This window comes from Chrysemys picta, chromosome 9, assembly GCF_011386835.1.
Source record: "Chrysemys picta bellii isolate R12L10 chromosome 9, ASM1138683v2, whole genome shotgun sequence".
Lineage (NCBI taxonomy): Eukaryota > Metazoa > Chordata > Testudines > Emydidae > Chrysemys > Chrysemys picta.
Window position 1 is genome coordinate 59,047,321 of NC_088799.1, and position 26,819 is coordinate 59,074,139.

At 51.2% G+C, this 26,819-nt stretch overlaps 1 protein-coding gene across 1 annotated transcript; it reads left to right on the top strand.

The window, feature by feature from the left end:
• The first annotated feature begins 4,804 nt into the window (after positions 1-4,804).
• BMP15 (bone morphogenetic protein 15) lies at positions 4,805-11,092 on the top strand. The gene is made up of 2 exons (XM_005279186.4): positions 4,805-5,622; positions 8,500-11,092. The coding sequence occupies exons 1-2, from the start codon at positions 5,277-5,279 to the stop codon at positions 9,354-9,356; spliced, it is 1,203 nt and encodes a 400-aa protein (XP_005279243.3). The 5' UTR covers positions 4,805-5,276; the 3' UTR covers positions 9,357-11,092.
• The last annotated feature ends 15,727 nt before the right edge of the window (positions 11,093-26,819 follow it).

Here is a 26,819-nt window from a genome sequence, read left to right on the forward strand (position 1 = left end):
CCCAAACACACCTCCTTCTACAACCCAGCACAATCACACTCACCGTTACACAATACCAATGCACAATTACATGTCCCTGCACACCCAGAGACACTCACCATGCACAGCTCTCCCCACGCCATGCAAAGGTGCACAAAGCATTGCTCATACCTGCAGACACACAGATGCGTGCAAAGCCCCCCCAGACACACACAACCTTGGGCCAGGTCTATGCACTGGCCAGTCTCTCAGCCTCACCACATCCATGCCATGGATTGACCCTCTCATCGCCAGCACATCCTGCTCCCAGCGGGGCCTACAGGAGCTTTGCCTCTGACCTCCCTGGCAGCAGCCCTGGGCCTGGTGCCCCACTCTGGCCATTTATGCCCCCTCATCCCAGGGGTCAAAGCCAGCCCAGCAGGGCAGGGGCAGCATCCATGATATCATGCAGGTGCCTCTAGTTCAGCCCCAATCCTCAGCCTTTGCCTGCCAGGCCCACGTACACAGCCTGAGTTAGGGGTAGGGGGAGCTCCCATGGCACCAGGTGAGGAGGAGGGGACGCTGCCCTACCACCGCGGTTGCTTTAGCCTCTGAGAAGGACTCCCTAAGGACCCAAGTCCAGGCCACCTGACTAGTTCACACCACACTCACTGTGCGTGGTGCTCTGTTCCCTTCCTGGTGTGTGTCTGAAGGCACCAACACAGGCTGATGAGCCAGCAGAGCGAGGTCTTTTCACTCATGCAGGGGACGCTCATACTTTAAAATGCAGAGGTCCCTGGTTCAATCCACTCCCACAGAGCAATTCCCCGCCCCAGGACCAGCTCTAGCTGCACTGCCGGCTCAGCCTGGCTAGGGTGACCAGACGTCCCGATAAAATCGGGACTGTCCCGATTTTTAGCTGTTTGTCCCTCGTCCCGACTGATCTCTGGTTGGGACGCAATTTGCCCCTATATTTTGCTCTGCCGGCAGCACTCGCCTTTTTTTTTTTTTTTTGCCCCACCCCCTCCTTCCCCGTGGTGTTCCAATATTTTCTTCATCTCATCTGGTCACCCTAAGCCTGGCAGACACAGTTGCCTCCCAGCAGGGCCAGTGAGTGCGGCCAGGAGGCAGAGGGTGGGGGAGTGGGTTACTTGCAGGGGCAGTGCTGGGCTGTCAGGGGGCAGGGAAGATGTGTGTGTTGGGGCACTAGGGAGTGGGGGTTCTGTGCAGGGTGCTGGGCAGTTGTCGTGGGGCTGTGGGCAGGGAGGCACTGGACAGAGGTGGTGTTGTGCAGGGCGCTGGGCATTTGTGTGGTGGAGTCTGGGGGGCTCTGGCCATAGGGAGTCAGGATTGAGGGACACCAGCAGAGCTGGTGGGGGGGAAGCCCAGGGCTGGGTTAGCAGGGGGGTTGCAGGTGGGGACTGAGGGGCACTGGCAGAAGGGAACAGAGCCTGCAGGGACACGCAAGCCCACAGAGGTGTCAGGATCCCATGTGCCAGGTGCCGCTGTGAAGAGAGGGCAGGGCTACTGGGCAATGCCACATGGGAGACCTCCTGACTCGGGGGATGATCTTGTAAACTGGAGTAATAGTAATAGGATGAAATTTAATAGTGAGAAGTGTAAGGTTATGCATTTAGGGATAAATAACAAGAATTTTAGTTATAAGCTAGGGACGCATCAGTTGGAAGTAACGGAAGAGGAGAAGGACCTCAGAGTCCTGGTTGATCGCAGGATGACTATGAGTCGGCAATGTGACGTGGCAGTGAAAAAAGCTAATGCGGTCTTGGGATGCATTAGGCGAGGTATTTCTAGTAGGGATAAGGAGGTGCTGGTTCCGTTATACAAGGCACTGGTGAGACCTCATTTGGAGTACTGTGTGCAGTTCTGGTCTCCCATGTTTAAAAAGGATGAAATCAAACTGGAACGGGTACAGAGAAGGGCCACTAGGATGATCCAAGGAATGGAAAATCTGTCGTATGAAAGGAGACTCGAGGAGTTCGGTTTGTTTACCTTAACCAAAAGAAGGCTGAGGGGGGATATGATTGCTCTCTTTAAATATATCAGAGGGATAAATACCAGGGAGGGAGAGGAATTATTTCAGCTCAGTACTAATGTGGACACGAGAACGAATGGATATAAACTGGCCGTGGGGAAGTTTAGGCTTGAAATTAGACAAAGGTTTCTAACCATTAGAGGGGTGAAATTTTGGAACAGCCTTCCGAGAGAAACAGTGGGGGCAAAAGACCTCTCTGGCTTTAAGATTAAGCTTGATAGGTTTATGGAGGGGATGGTTTGATAGGATAACGTGATTTTAGTCATTAGGTCAATAACGTGCCATCGCTGGTAATTAGCAACAATGGTCAATGATGGGATATTAAAAGTTACTACAGAGAACTTTTTCCAGAGGGTCTGGCTAGAGAATCTTGCCCGCATGCTCAGGGTTCAGCTGATTGCCATATTTGGGGTCGGGAAGGAATTTTCCTCCAGGGTAGATTGGCAGAGGCCCTGGAGGTTTTTCACCTTCCTCCGCAGCATGGGGCAGGGGTCGCTTGCTGGAGGATTCTCAGCGATTTGAAGTCTTTAAATCATGATTTGGGGACTTCAACAGCTGAGTCAAGGGAGAGAATTCTTCCAGGAGTGGGTGGGTCAGCTTTTGTGGCCCGCATCATGCGGGAGGTCAGACTAGATGATCATAATGGTCCCTTCTGACCTTAGAGTCTATGAGTCTAGGTGCACACTCTGCCCTCACCTCGGGGAGGAGGGGATTTTATATTTGTTCTTTCTTCCTTTCCTCTAATCCAGTGGTTCTCAAACTGTGGGTTGGGACCCCAAAGTGGGTCACGACCCTGTTGTAATGGCGTCACCAGAGCTGGCATTAGGGGCCTGAGCCCAAGTCTGAGCCCTGGGCGGCAGGGCTCAGGTTACAGCTTTCCCCCCGGCCCCCGCCCAGGATGAAGCCCTCAGGCTTCGACTTTGGTCTCCCCACCACCACCACCCTGCCCAGGGCAACAGGGCTGGGACGGGCTCAGACTTCAGTCCCCCATCCTGGGGTCGTGTAGTAATTTTTGTTGTGGGAAAGGGGTTGGTGCAATGAAGTTTGAGAACCCCTGCTAATCTAATAGAAGTCTGCACATGCAGGAAACATTGCAGCCAGAGCTAAAGCCACACGCTGCCTAGTCACAAAGCTCTGAGCGGGCTGGAGCAGGCTCCCCTCAGCACTCCCAAAACCCACGAGGTTCTAACTCTCGTGAGATGCGTTTTCAGAGCAATTTCCATCATCTTCTTCAGGGCTCATAGACTGGGGCAGAGAACTTCCACCGCATGGAATACCGATCCCAAAATCCCCATCTCCCCCCCCTTAACGCTTAGGTCGGCCTGTGCCCCGGCTGCAGGAAGCACTGACCCCAACCCTTAGACTGGCTCGGAGCACGTGGGACCCACCACTCTGCGGGCAGCCCAGGGTGTGACATGCTCAGGGGCTGGGAGCAGCATCCAGGATTCAGGTGGCTACTGGGAAGGCAGCGCTGTCCCAGTCAGAACAGGGTGGCTTGCATGGGCATCTCCCACCTAGTGGCAGCAGCACTGCGATGTCCTCAGACCCTGGCTAGAGACAGTGAGTGGAGGAGAACTGACAGCCCCGGGTGAAGGCTATGGGGCCTCAGATGCTTGCTTGAGAGGAGATGAACTGTGCTGGGAAAATCCTCCCTGAGTGGGTGGGGACCAGTCTCCATGCCCTCCCATGGCCCTTTCCCCTGGCATGAGAGGCCTGTGGCACTGCCCTCAATGCCCAGGGCTGGGGGAAGGAGCTTGTGCTAAGGACCTCTCCAGGCAGCTCGTGGCAGCACAGATAATAATCTGCATGTCACCTCCACCTGAGGGGCATGTCCTATAGACCCCGTTGCCTCAGAGAGGCAATTGCTGCTGGGATGGGGTCTGGTGACACAGCAGTGGCGGTGGACCTTTGGGAGCAAACCCTGCCACCCTCCCTTGTCCATGCATTTGGCATCAGCCCTGGCACCAGCACGGGAAACCCAGCACCAGACTCACAGGCACTTGAGATCCTTGTGGGGAAGCTGTACCCATGCACACTGCATCAGTGGGAGTGGGGAAGAGGGATAGCAGCTTTGCTGCTTTCTGGGGCAGGGAACCAGGACTCAGGTGAACTGGGTCCTTTTCTCAGCTCTGCCACTGACCCACTCTGTGGCTTTGGGCAAGTCACTTCCCCTCTAGAAGGCCAATAACATACACCACTCCCACAGCACTCCCCCTCCAAGGATCTCCAAGCATGTTATAGGCATTGGCCCATCAAGCCTCCTGACCCCTTGTGAGGTGGCTCATGATCCTCAAACCCATGTTCCAGATGGGGAAACTGAGGCACAGAGCAGGGAGGTGAGTGACTCACTGACAGTGGCCCAGAAATCCTGTGGCAGGTGGGGAACAGCATTGAGGTCTCCCTACCCAGGCTTTAGCCTCTAATGATCCTCCCCCAAGTGCTGAAGAGCTGGAAGACCCTGTGGGGCAGCCCCATAGAGAGGAGTCAATTATTGTTAACTAGGCTGCCTCGTGAGCTGTCGCTGGCCCCAGTATGCCTATGGGACAATCTGCAGATGGCTGCCCCCATTGTACCAACTCCCCTTGCAGCTCCTATAATGGCAGAGCAGTGTGGAGCTCTGACTAGTCAGAGCCTGGGAGGCCCTATTCTCCCCTGCCTGGCACCTAGTGTTGTAATCTAGATCTGTCTATCCCTCACCTGCCCCAGAAGAGCTGAGCATGGGGAGCAGGTGGAGAACAGCTCCTGGCCCTTTAAATCCTGATTAACACAGGGCCTTTAAAATGGATGTGAGGAATGAGTCCTTCTTAACCCAGTGGAGGGTCAGAGAGGAGGGGTTGGAACTAGTCTGGGTCCTAAGGATTTTAACCTTCCCCCTGCTGAGTGCTGGTCCTGCTGACCTTGCTTGGTCCCCAGGCTAGTGGGGTTTTTAAAGTGCATTCAGAGGAACCCCTTAGTGCTAGGTCCCTGGGGGGCTGGTTTTAATCCTGAAGGGTTTGCCCTCAAGGGAGGGCAATAGGGCAGGGAGCAGAAATTGTCTGATTGCACCTCAAAACTTCCTTCACCCCCAAGGAAGCTGCCTAAAGGCCCAGCCTGGGAACAGCTGAGTGAAAGCAGGAGAGCCCTGCCCTTGCTAGGGAGAAAGTGCTTGCCTTTGTGGGGGGAGGGGGAGAAGAATGCTTCCTCCTACTTTGTGGCTCCCATAGCACCAGCCCTCTAGAGCTCCCTGCCCACCCCATAGCCACAGCCTGCTGCCCACCCCTTAGCCATGATTGCACTGGGCCCTCTCTGCTCCCTTGGGAGCTTGTTCCTCTTGGCTGCTCTGCTCCCTCTGGAGCTGAGTATGGGGGAGGAAGGGAAGGAGCCAGCTGCCCTGAGTGCCCTGGCTAGGGTGCCTTCCTTGCCCCTCATCCAGGTGCTGCTGAAGCAGGTCCCCAGTGTCTGGCCCTGCTGCCACCGGAAGCAGCTGGCCAGCAGGCAACCGCTGCGTTACATGCTCAACCTGTACCAGAATGTGGCAGACCAGGCTGGGCGACCCCGCCAGAACCGTAAGCTGGGTGCCAATGCTGTGCGCCTGGTCAGGCCCTTTGCCAAGACAAGGCGGCCTGGGGCAGGTGAGTCATTAGGCATAGGGGGGTGGGCAGGTGGATCTCCTGGGTGAAGCCACCTGGCAGGGAGGTGGGGGTGGCTGGAGCTGGGGTGGGGGGGTGTTTGAATGGGGGGCACTGGGCTGTGTAGTGCTCAGGGCTTGAAGGAGATGGCAGTGGGAAGGGCAGCTGTAGAGAGCTGGGAACCCTGCTACCGTAACCCCTGACTGTGCCTGTAAAGGCACCAGTCAAGAGGACTCTGCTTTTTTGCCAGAGCTCCCCACCCCCGGTCCCTCCTTCTCCATGCTGCCTTTAGCTTCCCTCCTGCCCTGGCCCATTGGCACTAGAACAGGAGAGCTGATCTTCCGGCAGCAGGTGGGGCCCAAGCAGCAGGTGGCCTTGCAGAGTCTTGTTGCTCCAGGCCTTGTTGTACAGAACTGGCCCCTGTGTGGGTTCTAGTGAGCCTCCCCCTGGGGGCAGGCTGGATACAGGGGGGTTCCCCCCTCCAGGGATGCTCTGCTCTGCAGTAGTCTGTACACTAGCACAAACAGCCATGTTAGTTACTGCAGCGTGTTGACCCTGTTCATCCCAAAGCACCTGCCTGCACTCCCTGGTGCCTGGAGCTGGTCAAGCTAGTGAAAGGCAGGGCTAAGACCGCATCCCACCCCTATGCTCCTCTGCAGGGCTTGTGTGTGATGGGAACTGTACCATGCTCTTGGCCAAGGAGGTGGACTCTGGACTTTGCCTCGTCCCCTCTCTGCTGCCAACCTCACTCCCCCTTGCACACAACTGCTGTTTGTTTCCACCCCTCCTGCTCTCTGGCTGCACAGTGCTTGGGGACCCTGGTTACCTGGGGACTCTGGTTCTCACAGGCGTCTGTGGGGGAGGGTGGAGTGTAATCCTTCACACTAACACTGTCCAGTCTGCATGTCAAATGGAGCCTGGGGAAGGGGGGTGTTCTGATGTCTGCTGGGGAGAGGCCCAGAGCAGAGACTTGTTTCCTTCATTCAGCTATTTATAGGGACAAACCCAGAGTCTCCACTAGGAAGGACAGTGCTTCCTGTTAGCTCTCTAATTGGGAGCTATAAAGAGATATTGGGGGTGGGCTGGGTGCTGCCCCCTTCCTCAAGGGCTGGAACCCAGCCTATTGACAGCTCTGTATCCCCACTGGTCTGTGGCTGGAGAATGAGCGAGTCTGGCTGCTGTCTCCATCCGTCAAGCAGAGCACCTGCTGTTACCGAGGCCATGGAGAGCCAGGAAAGCTCAGCTGTTTCCCAGGCCTCTAGTAAGGGGATGTGATTAGTCAGGCCATCCTGGGCCATGCTTTGCAGTGAGCAGGCTCCTCTTCTCCCCCCCTCCCCCGCACCCGATGAGGTGCTCCTGGGACAGTCCATGTGGGGCAACGAGGCCCAGGAATGAAATAATTCTCACAACCAGACCATGGCGTGTTAAAGAATGAAACCAAGGTCTCCTAACCACTGGCCCTACTGCCTCAGGTGGACAATGGTACGTGTCTCTTGCCATGGCTGGTGTTCACCTGCAAGGGGGGTTCAGGCTCAGCCAGAGACCATGTGAGATGGTGCCTCAGCACTGGCTCAAGGGAAACTCCTGCCCTCTTGGTGAGGGCCGAGGTTCTTCAGAGCTCTGCCATGGCCTTGTCTTGTGCCGGCAGGCATGCCCCTTCCCTCCCCATCCGTCTCTGTTCCTCCAGGCAACACTGCAAGATGCTCTGATACGCTAATCTGGTTCTAGCAGTTTCCTGGCTGGAGCTTTGTACATTCTGGACTTCTCTAATGCCTTCCATGTGACCTTGATGCTTCTTAAATCAGAGGGTGGGAAGGGGGATCTTTCATGCACTCTTTCTGATGCATAAAGAGCCTGAACAATTTAGAAGGAATGAGGTCTCTTTCAGAAGATCAGGAATATGGCTCTGTCTCACTAGAGACCTCTCTGGGGCACCTGTGGGAGCAGCCTGGAGACTTGATACAGAACATTCTTCCAACAGTTTGTTGGACACTTGAGTTAAATAGGTATTAACCAAAACAGCTTCTCCTCTCAATCAAGTTGCAATTCCTTGATTTCTGTAATGTTGTAAACCTCTCCAGATGTCCAGTCTTTTAGGAAAAACCAGGTAGAAATTACCTGAATTTCTGACTTGAGGAACAAAACTACTTTATTTAATTAAAAACTGTTGCGGAGTGTGGGGGAGTCAGGGCCCTGCACCCCTCTTCCCGAGATTCACTGCGACTCTCAACCAGCCAGTAAAGCAGAAGGTTTATTTAAGGACAGGAACACAGTCTCAAGCAGAGCGTGTAGGTACGACCAGACCCCCTCAATTACCTCCCTCTGGGAGGTTCAGGGAGCTTAGACCCCAGCTTGGGGTTCCCTGCGTTGCACCACCCAGCCCAAACCGAAACTAAACTCCCAACTCCTCCCGCTGCTCCTCTCCTTTGTTCAGTCTCCCGGGCAGAAGGTGTTAATTCTCCCCACCCCCGTTCCTGGCTCAGGTTACAGCTCAGGTAGCTTCCTTCAAGGGAAGTCCCCCCTCCTCACTGCAATCCCCCTGCAACATTCCCAGGTCAAATCTGCCCTGCTCCCTGCTCCGTCACAAAAACAAAAAACAAAAAACCCATGTGGCCCTTTTTCTAAGAAGCAAACTGGGCAGAAAGCCCCATCTATCCAGGTCATTCTTAGTGCCCCTTTGAGGCCTTCAGGAGATGCATGGGAGTGTTTGAGCTACTTCCTAGGTGGGTGTGGGCAGTTCTAGGAGGGGAGGGTGAAAGGGGGAACTGGCTGTTCCAGGAGTGTGGGCACAAACTTACCAAAATGGCTTGTATGTAAGTTTGAGGTTGTTCTATCTTGCTTTTGGGAACACTAACTACCATCTCCTCCCTCCCCTCACAGGTCCCTGGTACATGCAGACTCTCAACTACCACCTGAATGTCCAGCCAGGAATGGAACATTTGGTGAGAGCCACTGTGGTTTATTCTAAGACTCTGCTGCTGGCTCATGCCCAGCTCTTTTGTGTGGTTCAGTTGGCTGGGGAAGCTGGGGTTCCAAAGCTCTCACCCCCTCGAAGAGGCAAGAGGAATGCCCTTGTCTCCTCTAGGATGGACAGCTGGGAGGAGAGGGACATCACCTCCCACTCTTTGCCATGGGCCTGGGACTCCAAGAAGAGCCAGCTGCTCCGCCTTAATCATGTGTGTAGCTGTCTGGGACCAGCTGATGGCTCAGAGCCTGAAGTTGGCTGGGAGAAGACTGCTTCCTTGAATGACCCTTTCCTGTTGCTCTACCTCAATGACACTCGGCAGGGCCTCCGGGCCAAGCTGGGGGAAGCTGGCTTGAAGGAAACTCCTGATGGGCCAGTGCTGAGTCGCAAAGCTCGCCAGGCAGGCAACCTCATTCTGGATCTCCCCAGCTACTCGCAGAAGACCAGCGCTGAGAAGGACGAGTGTGCTCTCCGCTCCTTCCGGGTCAGCTTCAACCAGCTGGGCTGGGACCACTGGATCATAGCCCCGCACCGGTACAACCCCAAATACTGCAAGGGCACATGCCCCCGCATCCTACGCTATGGCTACAACTCCCCCAACCATGCCATCGTGCAGAACTTCATCAACCAGCTGGTGGACCAGAGTGTCCCCCGACCCTCCTGCGTGCCCTACAAGTATAGTCCCATCAGCGTGCTGATGATTGAGCCTAGTGGCAGCATCCTCTACAAAGAGTATGAAGACATGATAGCAGAGTCCTGCACCTGTAGATAAAGTCCTCCGCACTTGAACCATTCATCATGTCTAACAACCTTCAGAGCTTGCATGAAGACATGGTGATCCTTCACCTGGCCTCCCCACATCAACTCAGTCTCTGGTGAACCAGATGCCCAGCTGTCTGAATTAGTTTGCTCAATGTGCCTTTTTTTTTTTTCTTGGTCCTCTGCCTCCACCCTCCATTGCACAATGGACACTGGGCTCTGCTGGGACATTTTACAAATGGATTTTTATGCAAATATTGTGGAATAGCAGTTTTTAAAGGGAAGAGTTTGCTGGGCCTTGTACTAAAGGACTGCCACTCTGTATCTTCTCCTTGGGGCACTCCTCTTCCTGCTAGGGAGCTTTATGGGGACTGGATGGAAGCATGACCAGTCAAATGGCTCAACCTTTGGCAGGGAGGTGAGATGGACTGGCATCTGGAGAACATGCTAATTGTCATGCCATCTGGGTTTTGTCTGATGTTCTTTGAGCTTCCACTTGTGAAGTAGAACTGGCTCCGTCTTATATGAAGAGACTGCTCCATTTGAGAACAGCTGCGTGGCCAAGTGGGAACTGGGCATGGCTCCAACGCACCAAGGGGCCATGGAGAAGGTGGCAATGTGCTTGTCGGAACTCTCTAGAGGACTAGTGGCTAGGCTGGAGTTGTGGGTGAGATGCATGGAGCTTGGGCCTCTTCTACTGAAGATTTTGGTGCAGGGAAGCGAAATCTTCTGCAGGCAAATGGAACCTAAAATGAGTCTGGAGCAGGGAGTGATGACACCAATTGGTTCTAATGCTCAAAGGCTTCCCCCTCTCACCAGTGCTGACTTGTTGGGTTCTGTGTGGGTCCTTCACTTTAAGGGCTTCCATATACTTAATTTGAGTTTAGGCTGGTACTGGCCTGTGACTTCTGTATCTGCTCTGTCCCCCTACTCCAGCTCTGGCGTTAGCCACTAATCCCAGTAGATTGCATGTATGCTTGACCTGTCCAAATAAATACCTTTGTAGTCTGCATCAGTAGCTTGTTGGGCTGTGTGAGATAGGGGCTGGCCAGAGGGCTCTAGAGACAATGCATGGTGAGGGTGGAGCGCAGGATCTGGAAAGTCACTTTCACAAAGCCCTGTGTCCTTCTGGGCCATGGCTTTGGGGGGGGGGGGGGGAAGGAGGTTTTTACAAGACCTTCTCTAGGAACTGAAAGGAACACTTCAAGTGAAGTGCTAAACTTTTTTAAAGCTTAAAAAGGCAACCCCTTGCAAGGCCTGATGAAGTTGTGATGTAACTCATCTCCTAGCACGAGGGCCTGGTCACGAAAGGCCTCCAGCAAGTTCTGGCTAATCCCCTGTCACTGGGATCGCTAGTAAATTGCCCTCCTTTACTAGACACTTGTTTTAGACTCTCTTGGAACTACCTGAAACCCATCACTCCCCCAGATCAACTTGGATGAGATTTTAGTCTTTAGTGCAACCTTTTTCTTTTCTTTTCCCTTTGGCTCGAAGCACCTTAGAAGCAGAGTCCAGAGACCTTTCTCCTAGTCTTTCCTCTTTGCCTATTGCTGCACCAACCTGAGTGTCCCCCAGTTCTACTGAACTCTGGTTACACAGCTGCTTGGCTTTCACTTCTTTCTTTTCTGTGAATGGATTGTAGCCTGCCATAATCTAATGAATTCCTGTTACAGCCTGGATCTTTTCTATTTATTATATGCTGTATTTAAATGTTTATGTAAATAAATTGGTCTGTTTTGCTAAAGAGAATCGTAGCCTATTCTTGGGTGGGGGGGACCTGTTGTCCTCCTCTAGTGGCAGGTTTTTCTAATCACCCCTAATGTAGCAGATTTCCACTGGGCAAGGAGTGGGTTAAGAATCCAAGTCTGGGGGCAGACAACTTCACGCAAGCAAGGCTCTATCTTGATCTTCTTAAATAGACCCCTATCTTGCTATGTAGCTCCCATGGGCGGAGTCCAGGCCCCTGTCTAATCTTCCCCTTTCAGCATATTCCAAGGCTGCTGTCTCTAGTTAGACACTATAGTCAGTGACTGCTTCCCTGGCAGAGGGTCTGCTGAGCTTTGTGTTTCTGGAAGTGGAAGGTGTTCTGGGTGGCACTATTCTTTCATCTCCCTGGAGGTCATTGGCATGTGGACTCTTGGCCACCATCTCAAGGCCATGCCATGGAATGCTATGGCAAAGATCCCTAAACAGTCTCTCTGCAAGTGAGGAGATTTACTCCTGGGATAGCTAGGAAGGCATGGCAGCTAGCACAGAGACCAGGCACAGGGACATGCCCAGCAGCTGGAGCAGTGGGGTGCCCCTCTTATGCACCCAGGAAACAATGGTGGCTACCCACAGACTGAGGCCAAGCTTCAAAGCTCAGATCCAAAACTGGGCTATGCCAAAGGACACTCTGGATCAATGGGAGTGTTGAGAGCAAGAGGGTGGCTCTGAACCTGCCCACGGCCTCTCCCCAGCAGGAGGGGGGTGTCTCCAACTGTGAAGAGAGCCAGGAGATAGGCAATTGCAGAGCTAACTGGTGAGTCTGAGTGGGGTGACGTGGTTTGCTAAGGGCGACTCAGATTCCCTCTTGCCTCACATGCCCAGGATAATCTCTATTGCTAGCCCTTGGCCACCTTAGGGACGCTGCAGAAGAGGCTAAACAGTGTGCATTGTACAATGGTGCTAGGTCCTGAGCTGCCAGCCCTGGAGCCTGCAGTTTTCTGTCCCTCTGAGCAGAGGCAGCAGTAAAGTATCCCTGTGCCCCACAATGTGTGTGGCAGGCTTTCCCTGAGCTGCACCCATGCAGCTATGAGCAGAGTTCAGTCTCCAAGGCCTGCTCTGTCCTGGGCCCCTCTGAGCTGCATTAAATGCCCCAACCAGTGTGGGAGGAGACTGGCTGCTTGACTATATGTGGCAATGCCTGTGCTGAGGCTGGAAGGGGAGTTGCTGTGCAGGAGGCTGTGGCCATGGCCCCAGCCTCTGGCTGCAGGCAGGGGGTAGCTGGCTTGCACAGGGCTGCCCCTCCCCAGGTGGAAGTTCAGTACCCATGGATCAATGGGTTTTCATAACCCAGAGGTTGTGTGTAAAGTCATCCCAGCTTTCTGGGGGGTGGGGTGGGGGTCTGGTTTTAGGCAGCTATTGAATGAGTCATTGAATTTTTGAAGAGATTCAACAAATCAGTATTAATGCAGAGGTGTGTTGCTGAGCTCTGGTCTGTCAAGCTGGCATGAGTCCTGACTGGCAGTGCTTAGTCAGGGTGCTTTGGGGCAGCAAAACTGACCAGCAGAGGCAGAGCAGTGCAGGTGTACAGCTGGGCAAGGGAGTGTCACAAATACCAGCTCTCCTTCAGGGAACCTTGCATGCTAAAGTGTATGTATGAGGGGAGGGAAGAGGGGGATCCTTTTGAACAGCACATTCTTCCCTTTCCCATTGGCCAGGCTGGTGATTTTGGACCCAGAACTGTGCAGGGGAAACTCCTGGGGACACAGCATCCATATCCTCAAAGGCATTTAGGCTCCGAATTTCAACGAATCTACCCCTAGTGTCCCCCAGATTCTGTGGTGGGGGGGGGGGGGATGAGTGTCATGTCTCTCCTCCCCTTTGCCATGTGGTCTTGGAGGGAAAACTGCAGAGAGGAGCCAGCCTGAGGCTTGACCCAGCAAGCAGAGGCACAGCTAGTGCAGGGAGCTGGGGACACTCCACTCAAAAGCAGCAAGTTCTGATAGCTGATCAGCAGAGGGCAGAAGCAATTTGCTCCATGTTCCTCCAACCCTTTCCCCTCCCCCCCCTTCAGTTCCTTCACCTCAGCCTCAGTCCACCCTGCCTGTCTGTCGTCCCCCCACCCTTCTCTTCTATGTAGCTTATCCCTTGCTAACTAACCCCCTCCAACCCTCCCACTGTGGAACTAACCTATCCTTTACTGCCATCACATTGGTCACTTGCTGCTGTGTTCTCCCCCTCCCCCAGCTCTGTCTGATCTATTTAGATGTCAGTTTTTCATTGTATTAATCTCTTGTCGTGTAGTTAGATGGCAAGATCTTTGGGACAGGTCTTTGTACAGCATCTTGCACAACAGCAACCTGAACTGTGATGGAGGCTCTTTGCTGCTACAGTAATATAAATAATAATAAAGATCCATACTGCTATAGCTTCCTCATGCAGAGGTGGCAGACTGTTGCTTTCCATTCACAAAGCATGCATTTCCCATCAAGGAGGCTTCTATGCTACATTAGGGAAAATGGACGAAGGAAGAACAAATACAAAGTCTCCAGCTGAGGGGGAGCACTGTATTTCTTGCATGACAATCCTCGTGGACAGGGTTAAATGGGGAAGTGCACAGGGCAGAGAAGCTGAGCTGTGCATGCTTCAGGTGTCACCCTAACCCTCTGCCAATAGGGGGTGTCATAGCTCTTATGGCCTCAATTATGCTAGTGAAACAGGTAAGTATGAGAAAAGGATGCTGGTGTGTTCTAGGACCATAAATTATAAGGCCAAGTGGCTTTTTTGCGGGGAGGGAGGACTGTTTTCTCATTGCTGAAAATGGTGAAGACATGCAATCCCTTCCCTGAATGGTGGGAAAATCCTCAGTGAAATCCTGGAGAAATTAATGACCATGTTCTAGGGCCTCAGCTAGCTACTGATGGTTGGGAAAGAACTTTCCTTAGGCACAGGTTATTCTGGTGTCATCTGATCCAAAAGGGGGGTTCTTGCACCTTCCTGTGAAGCAGCTGGTCTAGGCAACTGCTGGAGCCACACACTGGTCTGGAGGGACCCTGGTTAGCCAGTCCTAGGTTTACACAGGCACTCTGCATTTCACATGAATGGCTGGTAACCAACTGTTTAGAAAGAGCTGGGAGCCTGGGTGAAAGGTGCTGCGTTGAGAGTGCTGGTGTCTGAAGTCCTGTGTTCTCAGACTGATGGACCAGAGCTGAGCAAACTACCCAGCCCATGCTGTGATTACACTGCTCTACAGCCAAAATGCTTCTGAAATAAATGTAGCCAAACGTTACTAATTCTGGGTCACTGAGAACGAAAATGGTGCTTAAAATTGTTGATTGGCTCTAGTTTTCAAGATATGCTATTGGGTTAGTATATACGACCCTTGGCTTGGGAATGGCGGAGGATAAGTGAGTTATAAAGGGAAGGGATCTCAATTTAAACCAGAAATGACTAAAATACATCTTTGACTGGATCTATGAATAAATCTATGACTGGGTTTGGACAGTACTTGCTTTTTAGGCAAAACAATGAATGATGCAATCTAAAGCTGGTATTGTGTCATACATTATATGAATTGCATCATGTTATTCCTAGAAGTCATGGATGATGCAATCATAACGAAGCTTACATCACTCTGCTGAACAAATTGCCCTATATCCGCTCTAGAACTCATACAGTGTCGTGCTCTCTTATTTGTCTGTTTGATTTTGCAAAGGGACACATTTCTGTTTAGCTAAAGTGAGCAGAGATGCCTCGTACTTGTGTGAACAGTGCAGATAACTTCTGCTATGTTTGTGGTGAAGTGACTTTTGCATCACAAAAGTGCAGTATAACCACTATGGTTAAGAAAGCCTATCACCTTTATTTTGGCTGCAAAATTGGAGTTCAGGACAAGAGGTGGGCCCCACACATATGCTGCAACACTTGTGCAACAAATCTTCGCCAGTTGTTGAACAGGAAAAGGAAATCTATGCCTTTTGCAGTGCCAATGATTTGGAGAGAGCCAACAGATCATACCAGCAATTGTTACTTCTGCATGGTGCCTCCAGTTGGGAAAGGTGTGTCAAAGAAGAAAAAGTGGACTGTGCATTATCCAAACATTCCATCAGCTATACGCCCAGTACCCCACGGAGAAGGACTGCCGGTTCCTGATGCACCAGAATCATTCTCACTTGAGTCAGACGAGGAAGAGGAAGAGGATGAAACTTCTGGTCCTGAACCATCAATGTCACAGGACCCACATTTTCTCCCATCCTCCTCCTCTGAACCACACCTCATAACACAAGGTGAACTGAATGACCTTGTCAGGGATTTGGAACTATCCAAGAGTAAGGCAGAGCTGTTGGGCTCCAGACTATAGCAGTGGAATCTCCTGGCAGGTGATGTTAGGGTTTCCATGTTCCGTGACCGTCCAAAGAATCTTGTCCCATTCTTCTTCATGGAAGGTGATCTTGTAGCCTTCAACAACATCGATGGTGTGATGGCAGCCCTCAACATCGTTCACGATCCAGATGAGTGGAGACTGTTCATTGATTCATCGAAGACGAGTCTTAAAGCTGTTTTACTGCATAATGGCAATGTTTTGCCCTCAATTCCAGTTGGTCATGCAGTCCATATGAAGGAAACCTATGACAACATGAAACAACTTTTGAGGTGCATAAACACTGACCAACATCAGTGGCAGCTTTGTGGCGATTTGAAGGTTGTTGCTCTCTTGCTTGGTCTGCAGACTGGATACACAAAGTACTGCTGTTTTCTCTGCGAATGGGATAGTCGTGCAAGAGATTCCCCATACATCAAGAAAGATTGGCCACTCCGACAGTCATTGGAGCCTGGGAGGAAAAGTGTTCAGCATCCACCACTTGTTGAATCAAGGAAGATTTTTGTTACCACCCTTACACATCAAGCTGGGTCTGATGAAGAACTTTGTCAAGGCCATTGACAAAACACAAGCAGCTTTCAAGTACCTCTGTGGAAAATTTCCAAGGTTAAGTGAAGCTAAGATTAAAGGAAGGTGTCTTTGTTGGTCCTCAGATTCGTGAACTTCTTCAAGATGATGCATTTGACCATGCACTGCAGGGCAAGGAAAAGACGGTATGGAAAGCCTTCCAGTTAGTGGCAATAAATTTTCTCGGAAACAACAAGGCCGACAACTACAGGTTGTTGGTGGAAAACCTCCTCAAGGCATACAAAAGCCTTGGTTGCAACGTGTCACTAGAGATACGTTGTTTGCACTCTCATCTAGATTTTTTTTTTTTTCTCCACCGAACTGCGGAGCACTGAGCGACAAGCACGGCGAGCAATTTCACCAGGACATTGCAACAATGGAGAAACGCTATCAGGGCAAATGGAGCCCATCAATGCTTGCAGACTATTGCTGGACAGTGACAAGAGATGCTCCATTTAATGAATATAAGAGACAAGCCAAGAAGCGCCGAGTAGACCGTGACTAGGACTAAACTATGTACATAATAGTTTTTTGCCTTTTTTGTTTCATAATAAAATTTATTTATATAACCCTTTTGCTGATTTTTAAAGTGTTACATAAACAGGACAGGTGAAATATTATCATGTAAAGCAACCATAAACACATGAAAAGACCTAGGTTTACAATTTATGATTAACTCTACTATCTACACAATATACATAGACATAAAATGTAAAAACTTAAATATCTTAAACAGTAGCCAATCATTTGTTTTAATTGTCATATTTGAATTCAGCACATCAAAATACATAATAAATAGCACATTTTATCTCTGAAGCAGACGACTTCTCAAAAATTGTAGACTAGTGTTATCTGTAGCATGCTATTAGTGGTATAGCCCTGAACAGACCTAGGACGCAGGGCCTGCATGGGCAATTACAGATGAAAACCACACCACTAGGGATGGGACTGAGTCTGACTCATTGCCAAGAGGCCCCCCAAGCATCTGTTATATGGGACCCCTTGCTCTAGGGCAGGGCATCATAGTGGGTGTCAGGGCTCATGCCACTGACTCACAATGTGAACTTGTTGTTTCCCCTCCCTTTGCCTCCATTTCCTTTTCTTTAGAAATGGGGATAATGATTGGTATCCACTTTGGTAAAGTGCACTGAGATCTTTGAAACACAAATGGACAGGTTTGAAAGGATTGTTTAGATAACTGAGTAGACAGGATCACAGCTATACATGCCAGTTACACAGGTATTTAGTTTCAAAGTGGTAGCCGTGTTAGTCTGTATCAGCAAAATGAATGAGGAGTACTTGTGGCACCTTGGAGACTAACAAATTTATTTGAGCATAAGCTTTCGTGGGCTAAAACTCACTTCATCGGATGCATGCAGTGGAAAATACAGTAGGAAGATATATATACACACAGAGAACAAGAAAAAATGTGTGTTGCCATACCAACTGTAACAAGACTAATCCGTTAAGGTGGGCTATTATCAGCAGGAGGAAAAAAAATTTTTTTTGTAGTGATAATCAGGATTTCCCATTTCCAACAGTTGAAAAGAAGGTGAGAGTAAAAGTAGGGGGAAAATTAGCATGGGGAAATAGTTTTTACTTTGTATAATGACCCATCCACTCCCAGTCTTTATTCAAGCCTAATTTAATGGTGTCCAGTTTGCAAATTAATTCCAATTCTATAGTTTCTCATTGGAGTCTGTTTTTGAAGTTTGTTTGTTTTTGTTGTTGGAGAATTGCGACTTTTAGGTTTGTAATTGAGTGACCAGGAGGTTGAAGTGTTCTCCGACTGGTTTTTGAATGTTATAATTCTTGATGTCTGATTTGTGTCCATTTATTCTTTTGCGTAGACTGTCTGGTTTGGCCAATGTACATTGCAGAGAGGCATTGCTGGCACATGATGGCATATATCTCATTGTGCTACATTGATGACCTCTTCATCATCGGGACCCATGGAAAAGAAGCCCTTGAGGAATTCCACCATGATTTCAACAATTTCCATCCCACCATCAACCTCAGCTTGGACCAGTCCATAAAAGAGATCCACTTCCTGGACACGACAGTGCTAATAAGCGATTCACATAAACACCACCCTATACCGGAAATCTACTGACCGCTATACTTACGTACATGCCTCCGGCTTTAATCCAGACCACATCACACGATCCATTGTCTACAGCCAAGCTCTAAGATACAACCGCATTTGCTCCAATCCCTCAGACAGAGACCAACACCTACAAGATCTCTATCAAGCGTTCTTAAAACTACAGTACCCACCTGCTAAAGGGAAGAAACAGATTGACAGAGCCAGAAGACTACCCAGAAGTCACCTACTTTGGGACAGGCCCAACAAAGAAAGTAACAGAATGCCACTAGCCGTCACCTTCAGCCCTCAACTGAGTGCGGGAGCTGGGGACACTCCACTCAAAAGCAGCAAAACTTCTCCAGTGCATCATCAGGGCTGTACAACCTAGCCTGAAGGATGATCCCTCACTCTCACAGATCTTGGGAGACAGGCCAGTCCTCACTTACTTACGCTTCCCCACCCGAAGCAAATACTCACCAGCAACCACACAACAAAAACGCTAACCCAGGAACCTATCCTTGCAACAAAGCCCATTGCCAACTCGGTCTACATATCTATTCAAGGGACACTGTCATAGGACCTAATCATATCAGCCACACCAACAGAGGCTCGTTCACCTGCACATCTACCAATGTGCCAGCAATGCCCCCTCTGCCATGTACATTGTCCAAACCAGACAGTCTCTACATAGAATATCCGGGTTGGAAGGGACCTCAGGAGGTCATCTAGTCCAATCCTCTGCTCAAAGCAGGACTAATCCCCAACTATTTTTTTGGCCCCAGATCCCTAAATGGCCCCAACAAGGATTGAACTCACAACCCTGGGTTTAAGCAGGCCAATGCTCAAACCACTGAGCTATCTCTCCCCGCAAAAGAATAAATGGACACCCATCAGACATCAAGAACTACAACATTCAAAAACCAGTTGGAGAACACTTCGACCTCCCTGGTCACTCAATTACAGTCGCAATTCTCCAACAAAAAAACTTCAAAAACAGACTCCAACAAGAAACTGCAGAATTGGAATTAATTTGCAAACTCAACACCATTAAATTAGGCTTGAATAAAGACTGGGAGTGGATGGGTCATTACACAAATTAAAATCTATTTCCCCATGCTAATTTTTCCCCTAATGTTACTCACACCTTCTTGCCAACTGTTGGAATCAGGATGGCCCATTTATCACTACAAAAGTTTTTTTTTCTCCTGCTGATAATAGCCCACCTTAATTGATTAGTCTTGTTATAATTGGTATGGCAACACCCATTTTTTCTTGTTCTCTGTGTGTGTGTGTGTGTGTGTGTGTGTGTGTGTGTGTGTGTGTGTGTGTGTGTGTGTGTATACACACACACACACACACACATCTTCCTACTGTATTTTCCACTGCATGCATTCAATGAAGTGGGTTTTAGCCCACAAAAGCTTATGCTTAAATAAATGTGAGTCTCTAAGGTGCCACAGGTATCTAGGAAGCTCTACAGATGAATATTTGATTCAGGTACAGTCAGAGATTCAAAGGTGCACAGCAAGTGGCAGCTTCTTTAGGTGCATAAAAGTTACCTGGCCAGAGTATGGCCTACAATTTCCATGTGTAACTGAGTCCATTGTAGAAGTGTTCAGGCATGGGATTTAAGCCCCTTGAACTGTTGTTCTCCTAAGTAATGGTTTGCCACTACCTCTCTGTCATCGAATGGGCCCTGGGATTGCTTGAGTCAAGCTGCATTTTGTTGCTTAGCCTGCATTTGCAGAGGTATTTACATAGTCATATCTCCAATGTGGGTGTTTCTCTGGCAAGTCATGGCTTGGTGATGCATTTCCTAGTGGCTATGACGTAGTGCCATGGGCTTTCATCATGCTGATTGCGGCTGAGTTTTTCTGAGCTATTATCCAGGGGGATCAAAGGGTTTGGATCAGAAGAAAATATATGTATGGCAGTTTATCTGCCCCTTGCCTGCTCAGAGGAGGATGGGTGCATGGGCCCGCATGTTGTATGAGGATGATCATGTTGAAAATCCATGTGCTAACTTCCCACTGGAAATCTTTGCATGCTGGGAAGACTGTTTGGAGAATATTAGCACAGCATTAAAACTGGCTTCCCATTGCTCTGTTTCAGCTTTATTCAGTGCCCAGGGAGTCTGGCACTGCATGAACACCTTGGAAGAGACCGTCCTTGCCCCCAAAGGGTTTACAGCCAAAACCTGCAAAGCAGAGAAAGGGTGGGAGGGGAAAGTGATGTACAGAGAGGGGCAGGCCCAGCTCTTCAGAGATATTGAGCCTCCTAACTTCCATGGATCTGCGTGGAGTGACTTCCCCATGGTCTCCTGGCTGCCAGTGCAGGGCCCTAGCTACTGGGCCACAGTTCACTGGCCTTGGCTGGCAGCTGCGTGGGGTTGCCAAGTGAGAGTGGAAGGGCAATACTGCTGCAGCTGGCCATAGCTGTGGCAGCTGAATGGTTGGATCTATGGTTCAGATGACTTGTGGGAGGCTGGTCAGATTGTCCCGCTCCTATAGGGCCAGGAAGCCGTGGGAGGATCCAAGGACATAGTCAGGGAGGGGGGCATGGAGCTTCAGACTGGGTCTGTCCCACCTTGCCAACGGTTTGGTTGGCGTGTGGGTGGAGGGAGAGGGGGGCAATCTGCAAAGGGTGCTGGATTCAGGGACACAGGGAAAGTGCCATCAGTGGATGTTGAGATCCTGCCGCTGCCAGCCAGATATGCCAGGGAGCTGCTCACTGATATTCAATGAGGTTGAGGAGCCGGAGCCCTTCCATCCCTGCACAAATGTAGAGCTGTCCATGGCCTCCTCTATAGCAGGGAAGTGCTGTAGGAAGCATGGGCCTGTGAATGGTGCACTGGGCTGGGACTCGGGAAATCTGGAATCAAGCCTTGGCCCTGCCACAAGCTCAGTGTGATCTCAGCCAAGTCACATGAGGTCTAGTTCATCCCAGCATGCAGCCACAGGGAGGTAGTTTGCCAACGGGCAGCTGCAGGGGCTGAGAATCACTGAGTACCCTGGCCCACCCCAGCATGCCCTCCAATGCCTGGGCTGCTCCAGCAGAGCTGTGTGCAGGCCCCTGCTAGGATCCTTCACTGAGAGGGGCCTATGCCTCCCCTATGGCTCCTTTGTGCAAGTGCAGATGGTGCAAATGGGCTCTAGGGCAACAGTGAATCCAGCCTTTAACTCGCTCTGTGCCTCAGTTTTCCCCATCTGTAAAATAGGGATAATGATGTAATACCTCTGGGGTTATATTCAAGACTATGTATCAGTGCTCAGAGGAGTGAAGGAGAGGAGAGGGCCCTAGCAGCAGAGAGAAATGCTAATGGTCATTATGGTTAACTGGGGCTGGACCCAGGCACTTCAGCCTGAAATCACTAGCAGCAGCTCCCTGCAGGGTACTGCACCCAGTCACTCCCTGCCGGAGGGACAGCTGCCTGCTGCAGTCCTGACCCTGCCCTGGTAACCAATGTGTTTAGTTCATGGCTTTGTTTGGTGTTAGCGGGAGGTGGCTCCCTTATCCTGCTGGGCTCTAGCGGGAGAACTGATTGCTCTGTCCCAGGGAAGGCTCAAGGGCAACCCTGCAACGGGTCTGATAATCCTGCAAATCGCCATGCAGCAGAGCAGGGACAAACCAACTCCCCAGCGCCCCCTCAAGGAGATATTCACTCCACAGCAGCCTTCTCCCAAACACATGCCTGTTCTGAAGGCTGACAGATTTGGGCTATTGTAGACAGGCGGGAGGCAAGAGGCCCTCAGGGAGAATTCTAACATGAGGGGCCCTTGGGAAGAATGCCCTGACAGCAGCCCCCAGTCTTCTAGATTGTTGCCTCTTGGCCTGAGTGGTTTGCCAATATTTAGGCCTTGCCGGATTGTTTCTATTAGGAGCAGAAATCAGTGAGAGGAGGTGGGTATTTTGTGTGCAATCCTGTTTATTTATAGTGGCGGTTCATGCAGTCCTGTTTCCCTGAACACAGCAGGAACAAACAGTAGCAGGCAGTTCAGGGCCGCCTGGGGAGGGGGGCGGGCAAGTGGGGCAATTTGCCCCGGGCCCCACAGGGGCCCCCACGAGAATATAGTATTCTATAGTATTGCAACTTTTTTTAATGGAAGGTGCCCCTGAAATTGCTTTGCCCCAGGCCCCCTGAATCCTCTGGGCGGCCCTAAGGCAGTTTCCTTGCTCACAATTTCAAAGCCTGCCTTTCCAGCCAGTCCTGTGCCCAAGGAGCTCTGTCTCCTAGCTTTCTTTCAGGGCCATGCTCATAACTGCATCTCAGTCTGGCTTTCTACCTCTCACACCCAGCTAGCTTGCCAAGCAGTCCCCTGCTAGCTCTTGCATTTGCAGCCAGTCCGGGGATATCCTTCAGACCACATTGCTTAGTCCTGCTCAGGATGTGCCATGCAGCCAATTGCTGTGGGCAGTGGCTTTTATTGTCTCTAGCTATCTCATTCCATAAAGGGGCATTTAATTGCTCCTTCCATTCAGCTTGAATGAAGGATGGTTAGCATACCCATCAGTTTTAAGCAGGTCTGTGATTATCTATAGATCAAGGTAATAGCTGACACCTTCTAACATAGCAATATTAGGGGGAGGGTCCTGACCTGGAGGGAAGGGGGAGCATGGTCTCAGGAATATAGATCCTAACTCTGTAGGCTTTGTAGAACAAAACCAACACCTTAAACGCTGCTCCCCCAGCAGCCAGTGTAGCTCATGAGCAGGCTGGCAGTGGGGCACTCCCCTTAGCAGACAGGCCGCCATCATGTTCTGTATCAGATTCAGCTCCCAAATGGATTGATGCTCCTCACTCATGCTCTCGTTCTCCTGCCAGCTGGGTGTCTGTGTTACTGCCCAGCCTGCTCTACAATCTTACTGGCAAGGGCTGCCCTTCCATCCCTCCCATGAGTCAGCATTGCAGCCAGACCTCATGGAGATGGGCTCAGAGAAATGCCTCAGCCTCAGTGGGGGCATCTCTCTATCAGTCATGCTGCTTCTTGGGCATCCGGCAGAGGTGCCACCCATACTGTGCTCTCTGGTGCCTCCATTTGTTCGGTTCCAGAGCCCCTGTGAGGGCTCAGCCTGTGTGTCTATAGTGAGCTCAAGGGCTTACAGGATACAGTGATGGCCACTCACCTCCCACATTACAGGGCTTGTATGAGCCACTTCCCAGAGACTCACTGAGGGGCTGGCTTTGACCAATAACACAATAACATCTAAAGCATATTTAGCATGTTTCATCCAGAGAGATCTCTGTACACAGAAGCCAGTGTCATTATCCCCATGCTACATCTGGGGAAACTGAGGCATACAGTGGGGGGGAGCGACTTGCCCAAGGTCATTGAGTAGCCCAGTGGCAGAGTTGCAAATAGAACCATTAGAATCCAGCTGTTCTGAGTCCTAGAGCTCTGTCCACTAGGCCACTGGTTCTCAACCTGGGGGCCATGGTCCCCTGGAGGGCTGCAAGCAGGCTTCAGGGGGGCCACCAAGGACTGGGCTTCAGCTCTGGGCAGTGGGTCTGGGACTCAGGATTCAACCCTGTGCAGCAGGACTCGGGGAGGGAGTGCCACCTCCATCCCCTGACTCACCTCAGCAGGCCACCCAGCCTGTCTGGATTCGGGGGGGCACAACCAAAACTTGCAGCATCATTACAGCAGAGAGCTCTCCTTCTACCATCAGAAGGGGCTGCCTCACAGCCATTGACTGCATGAGCAGGCACAGCTAGCCAAGGAGACACCATTGCTCTGCCCTGCTACAGCAGCACTTCAGGGAGCAGGGCCAAATGGAAGGCAGCCAACTGAGGGTGCACACGCCCCCTGTGTCACTCCCCCGTGTCACCTCTGGTTGGGGGTGTGCAGATTGGTCTATTTAAGTTTAGGGTAAAAAATGGGTAAAAAAAGGTTGAGCACCACTGCCCTAGGCCACACAACCCCTAGGAGTGCCCCAGTTCTGAGCTCGGCCACCCACTTTGTGCCCCTCCTGCAGCATAAAGCAGGAGCCAGCTGACTTAACTGGCCACTGGGAAAGATGTTGGCTTCCTTGGGTGGAGTAGAGCAGGCAGACGGTTGTGCACCCCTCACACCCACCCAGTGTAGGGGCATAGCCCAGGAGAAGGGGCATGACAGGAGCATGCTGCAATCAGGCTATTCCCAGCTGCAAAAACAGCCCGAGGGGGGCCTGAAGCTGAGTGTTAGCCCTGGTCTACACTACAGGGTTAGGTCAAATTTAGCAGCGTTAGGTCAATTTTATAATGAATGCATCTACACAACCAACCCCATCCCGTTGAACCAAAGGGCTCTTCAAATCGACTCCCCCAACGAGTGGAGTAGTGCTAAAATCGACCTTGCTGGGTCGAATTTGGGGTAGTGCGGATGCAAATCGACATTATTGGCCTCTGGGAGCTATCCCAGAGTGCTCCAATGTGACTGCTCTGGACAGCACTTTCAACTCCAATGCACTAGCCAGCTACACAGGAAAAGCCCCGGGAACTTTTGAATTTCATTTCCTGTTTGGTCAGCATGGCGAGCTCAGCAGCACAGGTGACCATGCAGTGCCCCCAGAATCGCAAACGAGCTCCAGCATGGAGCAAACGGGAGACACTGGATCTGATTGCTGTATGGGGAGAAGAATCTCTGTAGGCAGAACTCCGATCAAAAAGAAATGCTAATATATATGCCAAAATTGCACAGGGCATGATGGACAGAGGCTACAACAGGGACACATAGCAGTGCCGCGTGAAAGTCAAGGAGCTCAGGCAAGCCTACCAAAAGACAAAGGAGGCAAACGGTTGCTCTGGGTCATAGCCCCATACATGCCGCTTCTATGATCAGCTGCTTGGCATTCTAGGGAGGGACCATACCACTACCCCACCACTGTCCGTGGACAACTGCAAGGGGGGAGTCTCACGCAACATGGAGGAGGATTTTGTGGATGAGGAAGAGGAGGAGGAGAATGCACAGCAGGCAAGCGGTGAATCCATTCTCCCCAGCAGCCAGGACCTTTTCATTACCCTGAAGCCAATACCCTCCCAAGGTGGGATCCCCGACCCTGAATGCAGAGAAGGCCCTTCTGGTGAGTGCACATTTGTAACTACAGTACAGGGTTTAAAAGCAATAGTGTTTAATGTTTGATTTGCCCTGAAGACTTGGGATGCATTTGCAGCCAGTACAGCTACTGGAAAAGTCTGTTAACATGTCTGGGGATGGAGGGGGAATCCTCCAGGGACATCTCCATGAAGGTCTCCTGGAGGTACTCTGAAAGCCTTTGCAGAAGGTTTCTGGGGAGGGCTGCCTTGTTTAGTCCTCCACGGTAGGACATGTTACCACGCCAAGCCAGTAGCAAGTAGTGTGGAATCATTGCAGCATAAAGCATGGCAGTGAATGGTCCTGGGTTTTGGTTGCATTCAAGCAACATTCAGTCTATATCTTTCTGTGTTAACCTCAGGGGAGTGATATCATTCATGCTGACCTGGTTGAAATAGGGGAATTTTTGTAAGGGAACAGTAAAGGGACCCTGTTAATGCTGGGCTGTTTGTGCTTAGCTAAAAGGGATCATCCCGAGAACATAGGCGCCAACTTTCCCTGGCCCCGGTGGATGCTCGCGCCCGCCTGCCCCCTCCCACCCCACCCCCACCCTTTCCCCACCCCTGCCCCACCCCCATTCCAACCCCTTCCCCAAATTCCCTGCCCCAACTCCGCCCCCTCCCAGCCCCTATTGGACCCCTTCCCCAAATCCCCGCCATGGCCCCGCCTCTTCCCCGAGTGTGCCGCATTCTCCCTCCTCCCCCCTCCCTCCCAGCCGCGCGAAACAACTGTTTCGCAGCGCAAGCGCTGGGAGCTGGGGGGGAAAGTGGGCATGTGGCACGCTCGGGGAGGAGGAGGAGGTGAGCTGGGCAGGTGGGGAGCTGCCGGTGGATGCTGAGCACCCACCAATTTTTCCCCGTGGTGGGGGGAGGGGTGAAGGGATCATCCCAAATAGCCACACGGAGAGGTGGGGGGAGGTGTGTGCTGCACATCCACCCGAAAACCACAGCCCCTCCTTTTAAATGGCAAACCCAACCAACATTGCTTGCTATGGGAAAGGAGGGCGCTGCAGTTTGAAAACATTCCCACATGTTATGAAGGCATTAGAAGCCAAACCCGTGTACCCTTTGACTTACCATGGCTGCCTGGAAACCGAATTCTGTTGCCCAGCCGTGTGTGATGTGTCACCATACCGGCAGGTGCTCAATATAAAAGGCAAAATGCAACCTTGTACCTAAAGCACATGTGTTGTCTGCTGTGAATTGCATGATTCACTGTGAAAGAGTCTCCCTTTTGTTCTCAGAAATGTATCATCTTAAATTTTACTCTCCCTTTTTATCCCCCCACAGGTGCAAATGTTTCTATGATCCCCCATCTCGCCGTCCCTGAGGTTATCGCAGATTAGAAGGCGAAAAAAACGCACTTACGATTACATGTTTTCCGAGCTCATGCAGTCCTCCTGCACTGATAGGGCACAGCTGAATGCATGGAGGCATTCAGTGGCAGAGTCCAGGAAAGCATTAAGTGAGCGCGATAAGAGGCAGGATGCAATGCCGAGGCTAATGGGGAAGCAAACGGACATGCTCAGGTGTCTGGTGGAGCTGCAGGAAACCCAACAAGAGCACAGACCACCGCTGCATCCACTGTACAACTGCCTGCCCTCCTCCCCAAGTTCCATATCCTCCTCACCCAGACGCCCAAGAACGTGGCAGGAGAGGCTCTGGGCAC

Coding starts and splice junctions, on each gene's coding strand:
- BMP15 (XM_005279186.4), top strand. CDS start 5,277: ATGATTGCACTGGGCCCTCTCTGCTCCCTTGGGAGCTTGTTCCTCTTG. Junction 5,623..8,499: donor GACAAGGCGGCCTGGGGCAG/GTGAGTCATTAG, acceptor CTCCCCTCACAG/GTCCCTGGTACATGCAGACT.